This window comes from Chionomys nivalis, chromosome 11 (assembly GCF_950005125.1).
Source record: "Chionomys nivalis chromosome 11, mChiNiv1.1, whole genome shotgun sequence".
Taxonomy (NCBI): Eukaryota; Metazoa; Chordata; class Mammalia; order Rodentia; family Cricetidae; genus Chionomys; species Chionomys nivalis.
Window position 1 is genome coordinate 20,722,818 of NC_080096.1, and position 14,538 is coordinate 20,737,355.

The following is a 14,538-nucleotide window of genomic DNA, read 5'->3' on the forward strand; positions in this document are numbered from 1 at the left end:
CGCTGGGTGCTCTCTCTGTTTGTGTTTGAGTCTGAGCAAATTTTGCTTCCCAAGCTTTAGCTCCTTGTACGCAGATATTGTCTGCTATTCTACTGGGCAAGGTGTTAGGGAGTCAGGGGAGTAAAACTAAAATAGGTCAACCCAAGATTCAAACACTAACATATCTATATGTGATCCTTAACAGCTTCTCATTGTTTTGTAAAAATGAACAAAGCAGACCGGGGCCTCAAACTGGCCCCAAAGCTAAAGGGTAAATTAATGACAGTGTGTAGAGTTAGGTGTCCCTTCTTGGCCAGAAACTAGAGAAAAAAAAAAAGCTAAATGGTAAGCCTGAGATAGTCAGTTCAGTTAGCTAGCTGCTATCTCAAACACCTACTCTTGGGGGCCACACAGAACAGCCTTTCACCACCCTAAAGTTAAAAACCAACAGAAACAAGGGCTGGAAAGACAGCTTCGTGGTTGAAAGTCTTCAAGATGACCTAGGTTCAATTCCCAGCACACACATGATGGGGCTTACAACCCTTTTTAACTCCAGTTCCAGGAAATCAGATGCCCTCTTCTGGCCTCCAAGGACATTGCATGCTTTTGGCATACAAATATATGCTGGTGAAATACCCACACATACTAAATAAAACTTTAAAAATCTTTTAAAAGGCAGGATGTGGTGGCACACACCTTTAATCTCAGTACTTGGGAGCTGAGGCAGGTGGATTCAATCTGAGGCCAGCTTGGTCTACCCTGTCTCAGGAAAAAAAGAAAAAAAGAAAAAGAAAGAAAGTCTACAGAAACAAAATGTGGGTTAATTATTTCTTCAGCTTGCCTAAGGAAATGAAGCTATTTTCATGTCCCAAGCTCAGTTCATCCCACATGGACCTTAATAAAGGGCTCAAGAGACAAAGCTGAGAGGTGCCGATTCTTAGTTTTCTCTGGTGTGCTGTTCCGCTCTCTTCCCACCTCCACTTTATTAAAGCTCTCTTACCCTCTCCTCTGGTCTCTATTTCATTCCTAACCTTAGGCCACCTCACCCACCTTGGGGAACACTGCCTTTTGCGGCTCCCATGAAGATCCATTTGGATGATGGACGTGCCTTGAAAACATAAGGGCTGAAAAGCAGAGCGCTCTAACGACAATTTTCCATACATAAATGAAACGCTGTCCTCAGCTTCGCTCTTCAGGGCTCCACTCCACCTCTGGAACCTTCTCATTATGTAACCTCTCCCCCGGGCAAATCCTCAGCTGGGGCTACACTGGAATTTCCATTTCCCAAACTCACCCTGATGTGTGCTCAGCTTACTTTTTCCATAGGAAGGGCCTTTTGGCCCATCTCTGCACAACTTCTCCACCAACAACCTGTTCTAACAGACTTTCTTACACAGTCCTCAGGAGCGTGTGTCTGTCTCACACACATGCATGCAGAGTAGCCCTTGGGGTACTCCCTCTGTTGAGGTACTGCCTCCCTGATGCTCCTGAAGGCAGGGCCAGCCATCTTTGTGATCTGCACCATCACACCTTACAGCCCAGACTCAGGAATCAGATCCTCATAGCTCCAATCAACATGGAGCCAAGGAGATGGACATGCAGGTATGTCCCGCCAGGGCACAGCAAACAGGATTCTGCTCTCTTGGCTCAACTCCATGCTACTGGAGGCAGGCCTATGAACTTAACAATGAATCCTTCACTGCCTAGTTACACCAAGCCAGTGGGTGTATGTCTCCAGAGTAGATGAGCTAGGATCTGGAAGAATGAAATGGTGGCTCACACCAGGGGACGCTCACCTAAACCAGCACTTGCTGGGATCACCCAATCTCCCGGCTTCAGTCGAGACACACTGCTGCCCACTGCCACCACCTGTCCGACGCCTTCATTCCCTCCAACAGCAGGCAGCTTGGGAAGGAGGCCATAGTTCCCTGGGAGAGAAGAAGCCAGAGGGTACATGTGATCTGACTAAAAGTGTTACCCATTGACTTGCATATTTGAACACTTGGTCCTGAGCTGGCAGCACCCTTTTGAGGAGGTCTGGATTTGTTGACGTATGTCACTGAGGGTGGGATTCAGTCTTCAAAGCCATGTGCCATACTTAGTGCTTGCTTTATGTTCTGGGTTCAGGATGTGAGCCCTCAGATGCTTCCTGTTCATGCCTGCTCCTGTGTCCTGCTGTTAACAGATGCTAACCCTCTGGAACTGTACGCCCAAACAAACTCCCTTCTAGAAGTGTTTATGGTGTTTTATCATGGGAACAGAAAAATAATACAGTCGCACTGTCAGGTTAGACTCGAGGGCCTAGAATTTGGGGTTATTCACATCTGAGTCCACCAGGGCCCTGCACTTACCACCTGTCCACCTAACCAAGCTCTGGCCTTCTGCTTTCCTGTCTTTGTGGGGAGCTATACTCTGTGGTACAGTTATCACCAGGGTAAGCTAATACTCGGTGGTACACAGTTATCACCAGGGTAAGCTAATACTCGGTGGTACAGTTATCACCAGGGTAAGCACAAGAAAGAAAGGAATCCAGAGTGTCACAGGCTCTTCAGAGGGGTAGGTTTACCACAACTGCAATCCTCCCAACTCACAGAGCCTCATGTTCGGAGGTTGGCCAGAGAGCCGATACTGTATGCAGACAGCCCCTCTAATGGACAGCCACTGCTAATCCTGAGAATTTCATACCCTACCTGAGGAGGAGTGGAAAGGAGGCAGCTGCTGAGCCAATTAACATAAGCTCCAGAGACCAAGGTTACCTTGGATCATATTTATGTCAGATGGATTGACAGGGGCTGCCAGCATCCTCACGTGGACGTCAGATTCTTCCACAGCAGTGAGCTCCAGGTTTTTCAGTCTAAGCACAAAGCCACAGAAAGATATTGTTACCAGCCAAGACTAAGTGTCTTCTGTTCAAACTGTCTCCCCAAAGTAGGTCAGCAACACATCTAGGTTGCCATGTGTGCCCAGGAACCTGGTTCTGATGGAGAAGAGATGCTTCGAGGACCAGCACAGAGTGGGCTCACAATGACTGCAATGGATAATTCTTGCTGGCCTTTTAGCACCATGGCTCAGTTAGAGACAGAAATGTTAGTAAGCCGTTGCCGGCGGGGCCTTCGGGTCCCCTGAAGCTGTTTGGTTCTAAGAATGTTCTGCACTCACTTTAATATAGCCACTGCTGATGTGTGAACCAGCATCACCTGGTGAGGGCACTCCAGGTCAGACCTGGCCTCTGCCCATGTGTTGGTGGCAGAGGGGACATTTCCCTTAGTGCAGAAATTGAGGCGATGGAGAGAGCGCCTCTGTATTTGTGAAGTGTCTCTGCTGCTGAACTCGCACCCCAGGGAGATGGCCCTTCTGGGCTGGGGTCCTGGAAAGGATGCTGGGGTGGAGACCACGGTGCCAAGCTCTGCCACAGGGTGGCTGGGCACCACAAGAAAATTTCTTCTCTGTGCTGGGCTTTGTGATGAAGGTTTGCGCTACACCCCTCCCACAGCTCCCAAGAGGGCCCAACTTCAGCTCTCACAGAAAAGGTAGATGTGTAGCCCTGGAGGCAAAGCAGAGAAAGGCAGGTCCTGGGGCTCATGGTCAGTCAGTCTAGGGAAAATGTGAGCGCCAAGTTCAGTGGGAGGCCTTGTCTCAGAGAGGAAGAAACAACTGAGGAAGACACCCCAATGTCAACCACTGGCTTCTACACATGCCTGCATGGGTTAGCTCACCCACATACATGTACAAACCACTGGCTTCTACACATGCCTGTATGAGTTAGCTCACCCACACACATGTACAAACACACGTGTAGGGACCCCACATATGTAAAAAAGACCTGCCAGGGGCCTTTGAGGGAACTTTTGTTACAAGTGTTTTGGATGGGTATGATGGCATACTCCTATATTCCAGCACTTGGGAGGCTGAGGCAACAGAATGGTGAGTTTGAGGCCACTCTGGGCTACATAGTGAGACCTTGTGTCAAAACACAGAAGTGGTTTTTATTCCAAAATTTTGTTTTGCTTTTTTCAAGATGCAGTTTCTCTGTGTAGCCCCAGCTGTCCTTGCTCTATAGACCAGGCTGGCCTCAAACTCACACAGACCTGCCCCTCTCTGTCTCCCGTGTGCTGGGATTAAACGTATATGCCACTACCATCTGGCCTTATTCTAAAATGTTTAATGTGCATGTATGTGTCCTGCTTCCTGTGGTGGCCGGAAGCAAAGCTGGGTCCTTTGAGAGTGAAGTCTGCACTCTCAGCCTTCATCTCTGCAGACCCATGGAGGGGTGCTTACTGGCTTGCTCAGCTTTCTTCCTTTTTTTGTTCCTTTTTAAATCTTATGTATTTACAGTTTATTTATTTCTTATTTTTAATGTGCATTGGTGTCTCTCCTGCCTGTGTGTCTTTGAGAGGGTATCGGATCCCCTGAAACTGGATACAGATGGTTGTGAGCTGCCATGTGGGCGCTGGGAATCCTCTGAAAGAGTAAGTAGTCTTAGCCACTGAGCCATCTCTCCAGCCCTCAGCTTGCTTTCTTATAGCACCCAGAACCACCCACACTGTGCTGGGCCCTCCCACACTGGTCACTAATTAAGAAAATGCTCTATAGGCCTGCCTGTCGATAGCCTGAGTTTATTGACACAATCTCTCAATTGAGGTTATCACCTCTCAGGCGGCTACAGCTCGTGCCAACTTGACACATAAATAGCCAGTACAGTTGCTGACAAGACAGTGCTGATCACTGCACTACACTGTGAATCCCCATGACATTTCGGTGAATGCCAACTCCTTTTCTTTCCCGAAACTTAATGTTTCAGGCCTGCGATGCTTCTCTGCCCAAATGTATCTACAAAGGAATCCTTTTCCTCATTTTCCCTTAGCAGAACCATAGAGAACTCCCAGTCAGAGGCTCCCAGCATGGTGCCACAGTATCCCCACACTAAGCCAAGGTAATCCACCCCGCCTACAGAATTCTCACCTTCTTAATTAGACCCAGGGCATGATCTTGGGCTAAAAGTGTGACTTTCCACGTGATGTTTATACTAAGAGTGGCCATAGGCAGGTTCTCCTGAGCTCTTCTCTCCACCCGGCTCTGTGCGGAGAGCTTTAAAATGGAAGGCTTCTGGGGGAAGGGGGGATTAACAGCCCATGTCTAGGGGAGCACAGGTCCTTGAGATGATGAAGTGCAAACTGGTGACTTCAAACTGACACTGATTTACATGGCTGAGTTTGGGGATCCTGACAGCCTACAAGAATCTCTGAGAATCTAGGGAACACAAGCTAGGAAACTCTATACTGTCATGATCCCATAAAGAAAAATGAGGTTTCACCACGATTAAGAACCATCTGTCGGTGGTGGCACATGCCTTTAATCCCAGCACTCCAGAGGCAGAGGAAGGTGGATCTCTGTGAGTTTGAGGCCAGCCTGGTCTACAGAGAGAGTTCCAAGATAGCCAGGGCTATACAGAGAAACCTTGTCTCAAAAAACAAAAAAGAATGAGCTAAGAAAATAAACTAATAAATTCTCACAGAAAATGGTTCACTAGGAAGAGTGGGAGGCCAGGGCCAGAAGAAAAGGCTTTGCAAAAGGAAGGCAGTACCGAGGATTTCATGTGTGTGTACATAGCTGGAGGAGGGAGGGGTCCTCCCTACAATAATAACAGCTACTTACTGAGTGTTCACCAGCCAGGCTCCCTGCCAAGTGCTTTATAGGCCAGCTTCCAGCCCATTTCAATAGCTGCAGACTATTGTTCTGCTTTTATAGCTGAGGAACAAAGGCACAGAAGAGGTAAATAACTTGCGCAGGGCTGCTGACAGTGGGAGGTGGTTGATCTGATCTGAACCTGGCACTCAGACGTTAACAGAGGCCACCTGGTAAGCACTGGACTCCAAACCAAGCAGCAGGCAGTGAAATGAGCTCTAGCCTGACCTGGCCCAGAGGTTGACTCTTGCTGCAGCAGCCTGAGGGGGAGGAAGGGAGGTTGGCATTGGCACAGCCTCCCCAGCAGACCTCACAGGGAGGCCATCAGAGATATTTCTCTGGGACTATATATTAGGTCTACATCCCTAAGAAAATTCCAGCCCTGAGCAAATCGGTTTTTGGACTAGCTGCCTCTTTGTGTTATCCTATTGCTTCTCCCACACTGACAGATAATCAGACCTTTCCTGTAGGATGACAAAGCTTGGGAGCTCAAGCTGCTTAGACACAGCTTTTCTTTTCTCTGCACATTTTTCTACACGCTCTTCCCTCAGCCAAGAATTTCATTTCCACAGCTTCACCGTTAAATAAAAATTCAACTCAGCCTTCAAGACCCAGCTCAAACTTTATCTCCTCTAAGATGTCTTCTGAACCTCTTTCTGGTGCTGGCAATGGTCACTTTCTTAGCCCTTCTGTCCCACAGCAGGGTGACTCATGGGAGGTTAATGTGTTTGAGTTTATGAAGTTTTTCCATCAGAGTTTTTAATTGATGAAGACATAGGTTCAAAATCCCTTTTCTGGAGTTCTTGGGGTCTGATGTCCTCCAGAGTTCAGAATCCTGAGTTATCTACACCCTCAGAGGTTGAGTAGCCCCTGTGGTCAGGTGCTCCTGCAGCAAGTGGCATGAATATTCACAGCAGGGGAATAGACAGTGGCAAGCTGGTTTTCCCTCACAGAGTCAGTTTGCAGAGCTTCCTGCAATTGTGGAAAGGAGTTTGGGTTGTGATCCTTCAGACCTAAAGCCCAGGACTTATCACATGGACGGAGGGAGGGAGAGATAGGAGGGGGGGCTTAAATTTCTCCTTAGTGATTAACAAGTACCTAGGACCAAACTGTCATCTCTAGTGAGAGAATGTGGCATAAAAGTGCCAGTCACCCGAGCTGGTGAGATGGCTCAGCAGTTAAGAATACTGGATATTCTTCCAGAGGACCCGGCTCAATTCCCAGCACTCACATGGCAGTTGACAGCTGTCTGTAACTCCAGTTTCAGACATCTGACACCCTCACTTCAATGCACATAATATGTGTGTGTGTGTGTGTGTGCGCGCGCGCGCGTGCGCGCACAGTCAAGGGAAAGAAAAGTCTGTGATGGTTCCTAGACTTAGTCTGGATTCCTGGATGAGCAAATGGTGAGGAAGGATGAGGGAGCTCACAGTGGACACAGAGGTGTTGTCTTTTAAGTCTGATGCAGGTAACCTGCAGGATGGACAATAGATGATGCTCTGGCTAGACGTAACGGGCATCCAACATAAAGAGCTGCCAGCCCACTGTGTAGGAGGAATCTAGAGATTATAACTCAACTCTGGCCACCAGGTCAGACAACAAAGGACAGCTGAGTCTTCCCAAGCCTGTCAGTCTCCACCTACAGGCTGCTTAGTCTTTCCAGTGCTTATGCTTCAGGCATCATCATGCTGATGTTTAAAAAGAGAAGAAGCAGCCGGGCGGTGGTGGCGCATGCCTTTAATCCCAGCACTTGGGAGGCAGAGGCAGGCGGATCTCTGTGAGTTCGAGGCCAGCCTGGTCTACAAAAGCTAGTTCCAGGACAGGAACACAGGAACCGAAAGCTACGGAGAAACCCTGTCTCGAAAAATCCAAAAAAAAAAAAAAAAAAAAAAAAAAAGCTAAGAAGCTGAGAAACTAAGTTAACTGGCAAAGAAAAAGGAGGAGGAGGAGGAGGAAAAAGAAGAAAAGTAGAAAGCCTGTTCTTTCTTAAGCCAGACTCCAAGCCCAGGCAGAGCACTCATGTTGGTGGTTCTCCTAGGAGGCATTAGCTTTCCCTGGGATTCAGGACATCATACATCTGAGAAACACTGCCTGCTAATCCTCTAAGAGCCAGGCTCCAAGAAGTCCTGCAGGAGAGCAACCCAGGTGGCTTGGTCCAGGTACCCTGACTGAAACATGACTTTCACAGACCAGCCTACTTCCAGATAGCAGGCAGGGCATTGGACTACAAACTGTTCCTGGTTCCCTTGGGCTCCTGGGAAGTTCAGCTGAGATCCACAGAGGAGGGCAGAAAGGTGGGTAGGGACAGGCAGAGCAGAAATTGAGTCTAGGAAGTAGAAACTGCACACACCAGTGGTGGTGGTGGATGCTACCAGCCTGGGGTAAGCTTTGTTGGTCCAGCTGCATCTCATCAGGGAGACCAGCCCCAGCCTGCCCCCACGGAATACCATCAATACCACAGACATGGCTGTTCCTGCAGTCGGCTCTAACGGCGTCGTCAAGGATACCGTAGCTGCTGAGACAAGGAATACAGGGCTGGGCCTGAATTCCAGGAGCTGGCCCTCCAGTGCGATGACAGCAATTCTTGTCCTGATTCTGGCTTTTTAAATTCACCAAAGGAAACGACGGCTGTGTGGCTGAGCTCAAACGACGCACCCAAACGTAACCTGGCTAGATTGCAAGTCACTGTCCCATGAGTTTGACGACGGCGCCAGGCAACTCCAAGGGCTGCCACTGTCTCAACTGATAGATCCCAGGCTGGATAAGGTCACAATGGCTCCTTTGAGGCTGAGGCTGTACACCTGTGATACCATATGAAGTACAAAGGAAACAAAAACAGGCAGAAGAAAGAGCCTTTTGAGACAGGAAAAAAGCGCCCAGTCCCCTGGGACTGGCTCAGTTCTATCTGCTGGGTAAGGTAGACACCAGCCAGCAATGCTGAGCACTCTTCCCTGCCTTCCATGTTTAATTAGCCACCATTTGTTCTTATCTTTCATCTTTCACTCCATCACTGCAAATAACTTCAGACAGACCTAGCTGAGAGAGCGTGTCACCGACTAGAGACTTCCCCATCTGCTCGGTACATGAGCTAGGAATGTGTGTTTTCACACAGCACTGGAGAAGGTGACTGACACCTCACGTGGCCTTCCTCAAGTCTGCATGTGGTCTCATGATCAACAAGCCACCTTCCGTGCCTTAGAGAAGTGCCTCGGGTGCTGGCACACATGTCACAAGTGGGAGGGAGATGGTGCCTCAGCTTCTGGTTTGTGACCCCTAGCAGGGAATGAGTGGTCTTAGCCGGTAGAGATCTAAAGGAGTGCTGGACTCTTAGGGACCAAAGCTCTCTGTCACTCATCAGCCTTGTTGGGCCTCTTTTGGCTTTTCTGACTCAAGGTAATCCTGCCCACCCTCCACTTGGGACTCATCTTTTGGTCTGTCAAACACAATTTCCACTGCCCTGACTTTTTGTATGTGTAGGTCTCACTGTGTTGCCCAGCCTAACCTTTAATTCCTGGGCTCAGCATCCCAAGCAGCTGGAGCAGGTAGTCCAGTGGCTGCTGACTTTCCCAGAGCAGTCAGAGGATGACTGGAACAATGAAGAGTTATTCCTCAGTTTCCATGGCTGCAGGGTTGTGCTGAGAGGGATCTGCTATAGTTCAGACCAGAAATGTCCCTGTGTTAGAGGTTTGGTGGCCAGGGCACTGTGGGTAAGAGGTGGAACCCTGACGTCGGTCTTCAGGTCATTGTGGGTACCTAGTCCTTTCCTCTCTGGCTCATGCTAAGGAGCATGGTTTTGGTGCATGTCCCTATTCAGAAGCAATGGCACTACTCGTTGACCACAACCTCCAAAATGTAGTTTTTTAAGCAGTCTCATGCATACGTTGTGACAGAAGGCTACTTAACACAAGGCCCCATCCTGCCTTGGTAGGAAAGAGTGCTCTTGGGGAGATGGGCTATAAAGGCCGGTAGATGTAGGTACACAGAAGGGAGACCTGTGAACGTCTGTTATTGGCATAGAAGCTGCAGGGAGAGTAAGCATATCACCACTGCTGGTCTTGGCCGAGTGACTTCTTCAGAGGAAGGACTGGAATGTGGACCACTGCTCTTGTATTGTTGTTGCCTGTGGTCCCAACAAAACATCTTAAGCTAGTATGATTCTGTCATCTGTTCATCTACTTCTAAAACAAGGGCCCATCTGAACTCACCCCGAGTGGGAAAGGCCAGGAAGCATTTAATAGGACAGATAGGAATGTGACCTGGAGCTGCACTGAGTGACAGCATCTCTCAGAGGCTCAGGATGGAGGGATAACATCTAACCTACTGTGGGATTCGTTTGTCTGCCACATTTCATCTGAGGCAACAGGAGGAAACCGGGACAGTGGGACACGGCATGAACTCCACAGTATAGTGTGAATCCCATGACCTCAGCGCAATCCCCTCGGGGTCAGTTATCAGTAGGTATTGAGGCATTCAGGGCTTCTGCACCTGAAGCCTCTTTTGCTCAAGACAGTCCTCTCATATGGCTTTGACTTCTTGCTAGTCTGACTGCCCAAAGGCAAGAGAAGGAACTAGGCATCCCTCTTTTGGGTACTTATTTCATTCTGAATATATCATAGCATCTACCCCACTGGGCTGTGGTGGCCCAACTGCTGGACTAGACTGGGGTTTTCTGGGGACAAAGGTATAAATCACTTGTCTCTGAATCTTCCGGGCCCAGAGTCTACCTGCCCCTCAAGGAACCAATGCTGGCTAGTTTCCTGTATCAATGAACACTATGTCCACTTCCTTCATCTTTGACTATGAAAAAGTTCTCAACAAAGCACCAAACATCAATTTAGAAAATACTAAATTCCAGTTTAAAAACCAAGTTACCCACAGAGTTTTAGTTTAAACACCAACATCAAGTGTAGAAAGACTCGGAATAAAGAGCACCCTATAATGAAAATGCCTTACCAACCTAACCCGGGCCCCCTAAATTCCATCTGGTTTAAATCAGAAAGGGTATAGAAAGCAAAGGTTTCCCCACGTGGTTTATCCTGCAGTTGGCAGGTGAGAAACCACTTTGGGTGTTAGGTGTTTCTTTTTTTTTTAAATATTTATTTATTATGTATACAATATTCTGTCTGTGTGTCTGCAGCCAGAAGAGGGCATCAGATCTCATTTCAGATGGTTGTGAGCCACCATGTGGTTGCTGGGAATTGAACTCAGGACCTTTGGAAGAGCAGGCAGTGCTCTTAACCTCTGAGCCATCTCTCCAGCCCCTAGGTGTTTCTTTTGGTGTTTTGAGACTGCATCTCATGTTTCCCAGGCTAGTTTCAAACTCACTATGTAGCCAAGACTGGCTTCAAATTCCTGATGTTCCTGCTACCAACTTTGAGTGCTGAGATTACAGTTGTGGGTGACCACACAAGCTGGATGCAGGCACAGGAAAGAAGAGGGCAGAAACTGGTACCTCCCTCATCCCAGGGCAGATCCCAGGGCAGAACAGAAAATTCGGGGCCACTGAATGACCTATAATTTCACTTTCTCTTCTAAACAATCATGATCCTAATTTTACACTCCATTCCATCCTGGAAAACCCTTTCAGATGACTGTAACTGCTTCTTTCAGTGTTTGTCTCCACTGGGGGCTTCCATCCCCATGAAGAACTTTTAAGCAGGAACATTCTAGTTGTCCTTTGGGCAAGAGCCTTTCAATCTTGAGATTCAATTTCCTTCTCTGTTAAACAGGGAAGACCGAACAAAACTGGATGATGCTGATTTGTGATGCCTAGGACTGAACTCAGGGCCTTGTGCATGTTAGGCAAGGACACTACACTGAGCTACAGTCACCTCGGTCCCATTTGAATACCACAGTCTTCACAGAGAACTTAGCTTGACACTTGCTACTTCGTAGGTATACAAGAAATGAGTTACTTCCACACCAGCACTTAAGAGAAAAGCGAAGATCTGAGGGGATGTTCCCTAGAGTAGGAGGGGAGAAGGATGGGGGGGAGGGGTAAAGGACATCATGGCTTCCAGAACCTTCTAGAACTCTGCACAGAGAACAGGCTCTGAGCACCTCTGAAATTTGCAGACTACTGTAAAATCCTGCATTCTGACTTCGTGCCTTTCCCTAGTGTCTCCCCAGCTCCTAGACTGGCCCACAGTACAAAACACACCTGTCTGGGAACTGTTGTTTGGATTTTGGGTAGTCTCATGACCTACTCATCACAAGATCCAGAGACGCCCTGTCACTGGGATGTGAGAACACTTGATTCTTTTGAGGCTGTGGTTACTGTAAACCGCATACAGAACTACAAAGGAAATTTTGGTCACGGACCTCAGCCCACACACAAAGTTGCCCGAATCTGGGTCAGAAGGGAAGGCCATTCCAGACAGGGGACAATGCCTACTGCCTGGCTGTCTATCCACAGGCATTATTTCCCAGCACTGGCTGGACATCAGTCACCTGGAGGCCTGCGAGCTTAAACAACAGACACCCCAGACCCACTGTGCGCTTCAGAGGTGGAGCCTGGAACAAGCGTCATGTTCTGAGCTTGGGGACACGACTAGGGATCTACACAGAAGACAGAAGCAGCTGTCTTTATTTCTATCTGCCGACAGACAGGGCTGTTCCAGCTTTTCTGATTCTCTAACAGGAAACCAATCAGGAAGCCACGGCACACAGCTGTTCAGCCACTCGAGCCTTCCTCATCGCGCTGGGACAACTCAATAAAAGGTGTGTCTCTTAATGAAATGAGTTTCGGGTTCAGCTAACGCGACAGGAGCAGCTGTTTCACGCAGGCCTATGAGAGAGACACAAATGACAAGCCTTTGGGAGCAGCAGCACACCGCTCTCCTTTTGGGGCCATTTCTGAAATGGAGGCCTGCTCACAAAGGCTTTATCAGCTCACCGCAGCAAAGTCTTCAGGGAAATGTCTTCCCTGACATGATTCATTGCCTCTCAGCAAAATACAACTAGGGGGCTGGTGTGATGGTTCAGCTGGCAGAGGAGCAAGCTGCGAATACAATGATGACCAGAGGTCAGTCACCAGATCCCAAAAGATGGAAGAGAACTGACTCCTGAGAGCTGACCCTGATCTACGCACGTGCACTACTGAACTCAGATATAAAATGTTTGATCTTAGACTAGTCAATCCACCTCTCAGCCTTCTATGTCTATAATACCCTCTCTGAGAATTGTTGGATCGTAATTCATAATTTTTACGTACGGATTACCAACAAATAAATCTACATGTAACTTGTCAGTCTAAAGAGCTGTGAAGGCTGCTTGGAGCGGGACGAAAGTGAAAGCCCCAATCTGGAAATCACGGTTCTCGGAGGCAGCTCTTTGCCCTCACTTGGCTTAGTTGTGTGTTTAGCAAGTGCACTTAGTTCTCTGGGCCACTTCACAAACCCAGCACACAGGACTAATCAGCTAAGAACGAGACTCCCCTGCGGTGCCTTCGTAACTCCTTGGTTCACAGCAAACCGTACAGCTGTGACGGTGAAAATACAGGCTAGGTGCTTTGACAAGCGGAGCGGAGCTGCAGAGAAACTCAAGGTCGTGTGCTGGCCACACCCACCTTTAGAGCAATTTCAAAGAATGCTCAACCAGTAATTTCAACTCCTTGAGGAGCTGAGGCAAGAGAACAAGTTCCAGGCCAACCTGGGAAACACAGGGACACCTTGTCTGAGCTGGGAGAGAAAGGAAGAGGAGCAGGAGCAGTGGAGAACAAACACATCTGTAATCCTGGCACTGGCAGTTAGAGGCCAGACTTTTTTTTTTTTAATGGGACTTGGAGTTGCACACTTTTAACTCCAGCATTTGGCAGTGGGCAGAGGTAAGAGAATCACTATAAATTCCAGGTCAGCCAAGTCTACTTGGCCAGTTCCAGGCTAGCCAGGGCTAGACAGGGAAACCTAAAGAAGGAAAGAGAAAACAATATTAAGAAGATTGTATGTTGGCAAACACCAAATTTTTGTCTTTTGTTTTTAAGGCAGGGTTTCAATATGTAGTCCATACTGGCCTCAAATTCACAATCTTCCTGCCTCAGCCAGTGCTGGGGCTACAGGCATGCACCATCATATACAGCCCCTAAATTGTATTTGGGTTTTTCAAATTTTTTATGTATTTTGCTCTGTGTGTTTTGAGACAAAGGCTCATTAAAGAGCCTATGCTGGTCTCAAACTCACAACCCTCTTCCCTCAGCATGCTGGGATTATGAAGCAACTCGTTTTTGTTTGTTTGTTTTGAGACAGCGTCTCTATAGTCCTGGATATCCTGGAAGTCACTGTATAGGCGAAGCTGGCCTTGAACTCACAGAGATCTGCCTTTACCTCCAGAGTGCTGGGATTAAAGGTGTGCACCAACAAGCAGGGTTTAAACAACTTGTAACTACGTCAAGATACATACGTGATGTGGTGGAAGGAAACTCACACGAGAAAGGGCCAGAGGTGAATTCCAGTCCCTATTCCAATCACTGAGTAACTGTATCACTTTGGACAAGTCCTGCGAGCTCTGTGAAACCGAAACAATAACCTATTGCCTATTTAACTCAGAACTGACGATCCAAATAGATGTAAAATTACTCTGATCTCTTCCTCTTAAATATAAGTCAACAAAGGAGTAGAACTCAGGGAGACCATATGTTCAAATTCCGATTCTCACTGGCTGGGTGACTTTGGGCAAGTGGTTTTAACTTTCGTATGCCTCGGCTTTCTCATCTGCACAATGGGAATACATCCAATAACCACCCCCCGACGAGCGTTGCCTTGACAAGCCACCGAAAGCATCCCCCTAGATAAAGGAGTGCCTGCCACAATCCTCGATCAATATCGATCAACGAGCGTCGCCCTTCGATCTTGCATCTGTACTTCGCGGGTCTTCCGC

The 14,538-nt window shown here is 48.1% G+C and overlaps 1 protein-coding gene across 3 annotated transcripts in view; it reads right to left on the reverse strand.

Annotated features, from left to right (window-relative positions):
• Positions 1-14,538, reverse strand: part of Mecr (mitochondrial trans-2-enoyl-CoA reductase) — a 29,244-nt gene that overhangs the window by 14,348 nt on the left and 358 nt on the right. For 2 of the 3 annotated variants that reach the window (XM_057785559.1, XM_057785558.1), the window contains exons 2-3: positions 2,736-2,833; positions 1,776-1,907 (exon numbers count right to left, since the gene is read on the reverse strand). In XM_057785559.1, the coding sequence (XP_057641542.1) occupies positions 1,776-1,907; positions 2,736-2,833 (230 nt within the window). Of the gene's footprint in view, positions 1-1,775; positions 1,908-2,735; positions 2,834-14,061; positions 14,285-14,538 lie in introns of those variants that run through there. The other variant, XM_057785560.1, reaches the window with a different exon arrangement.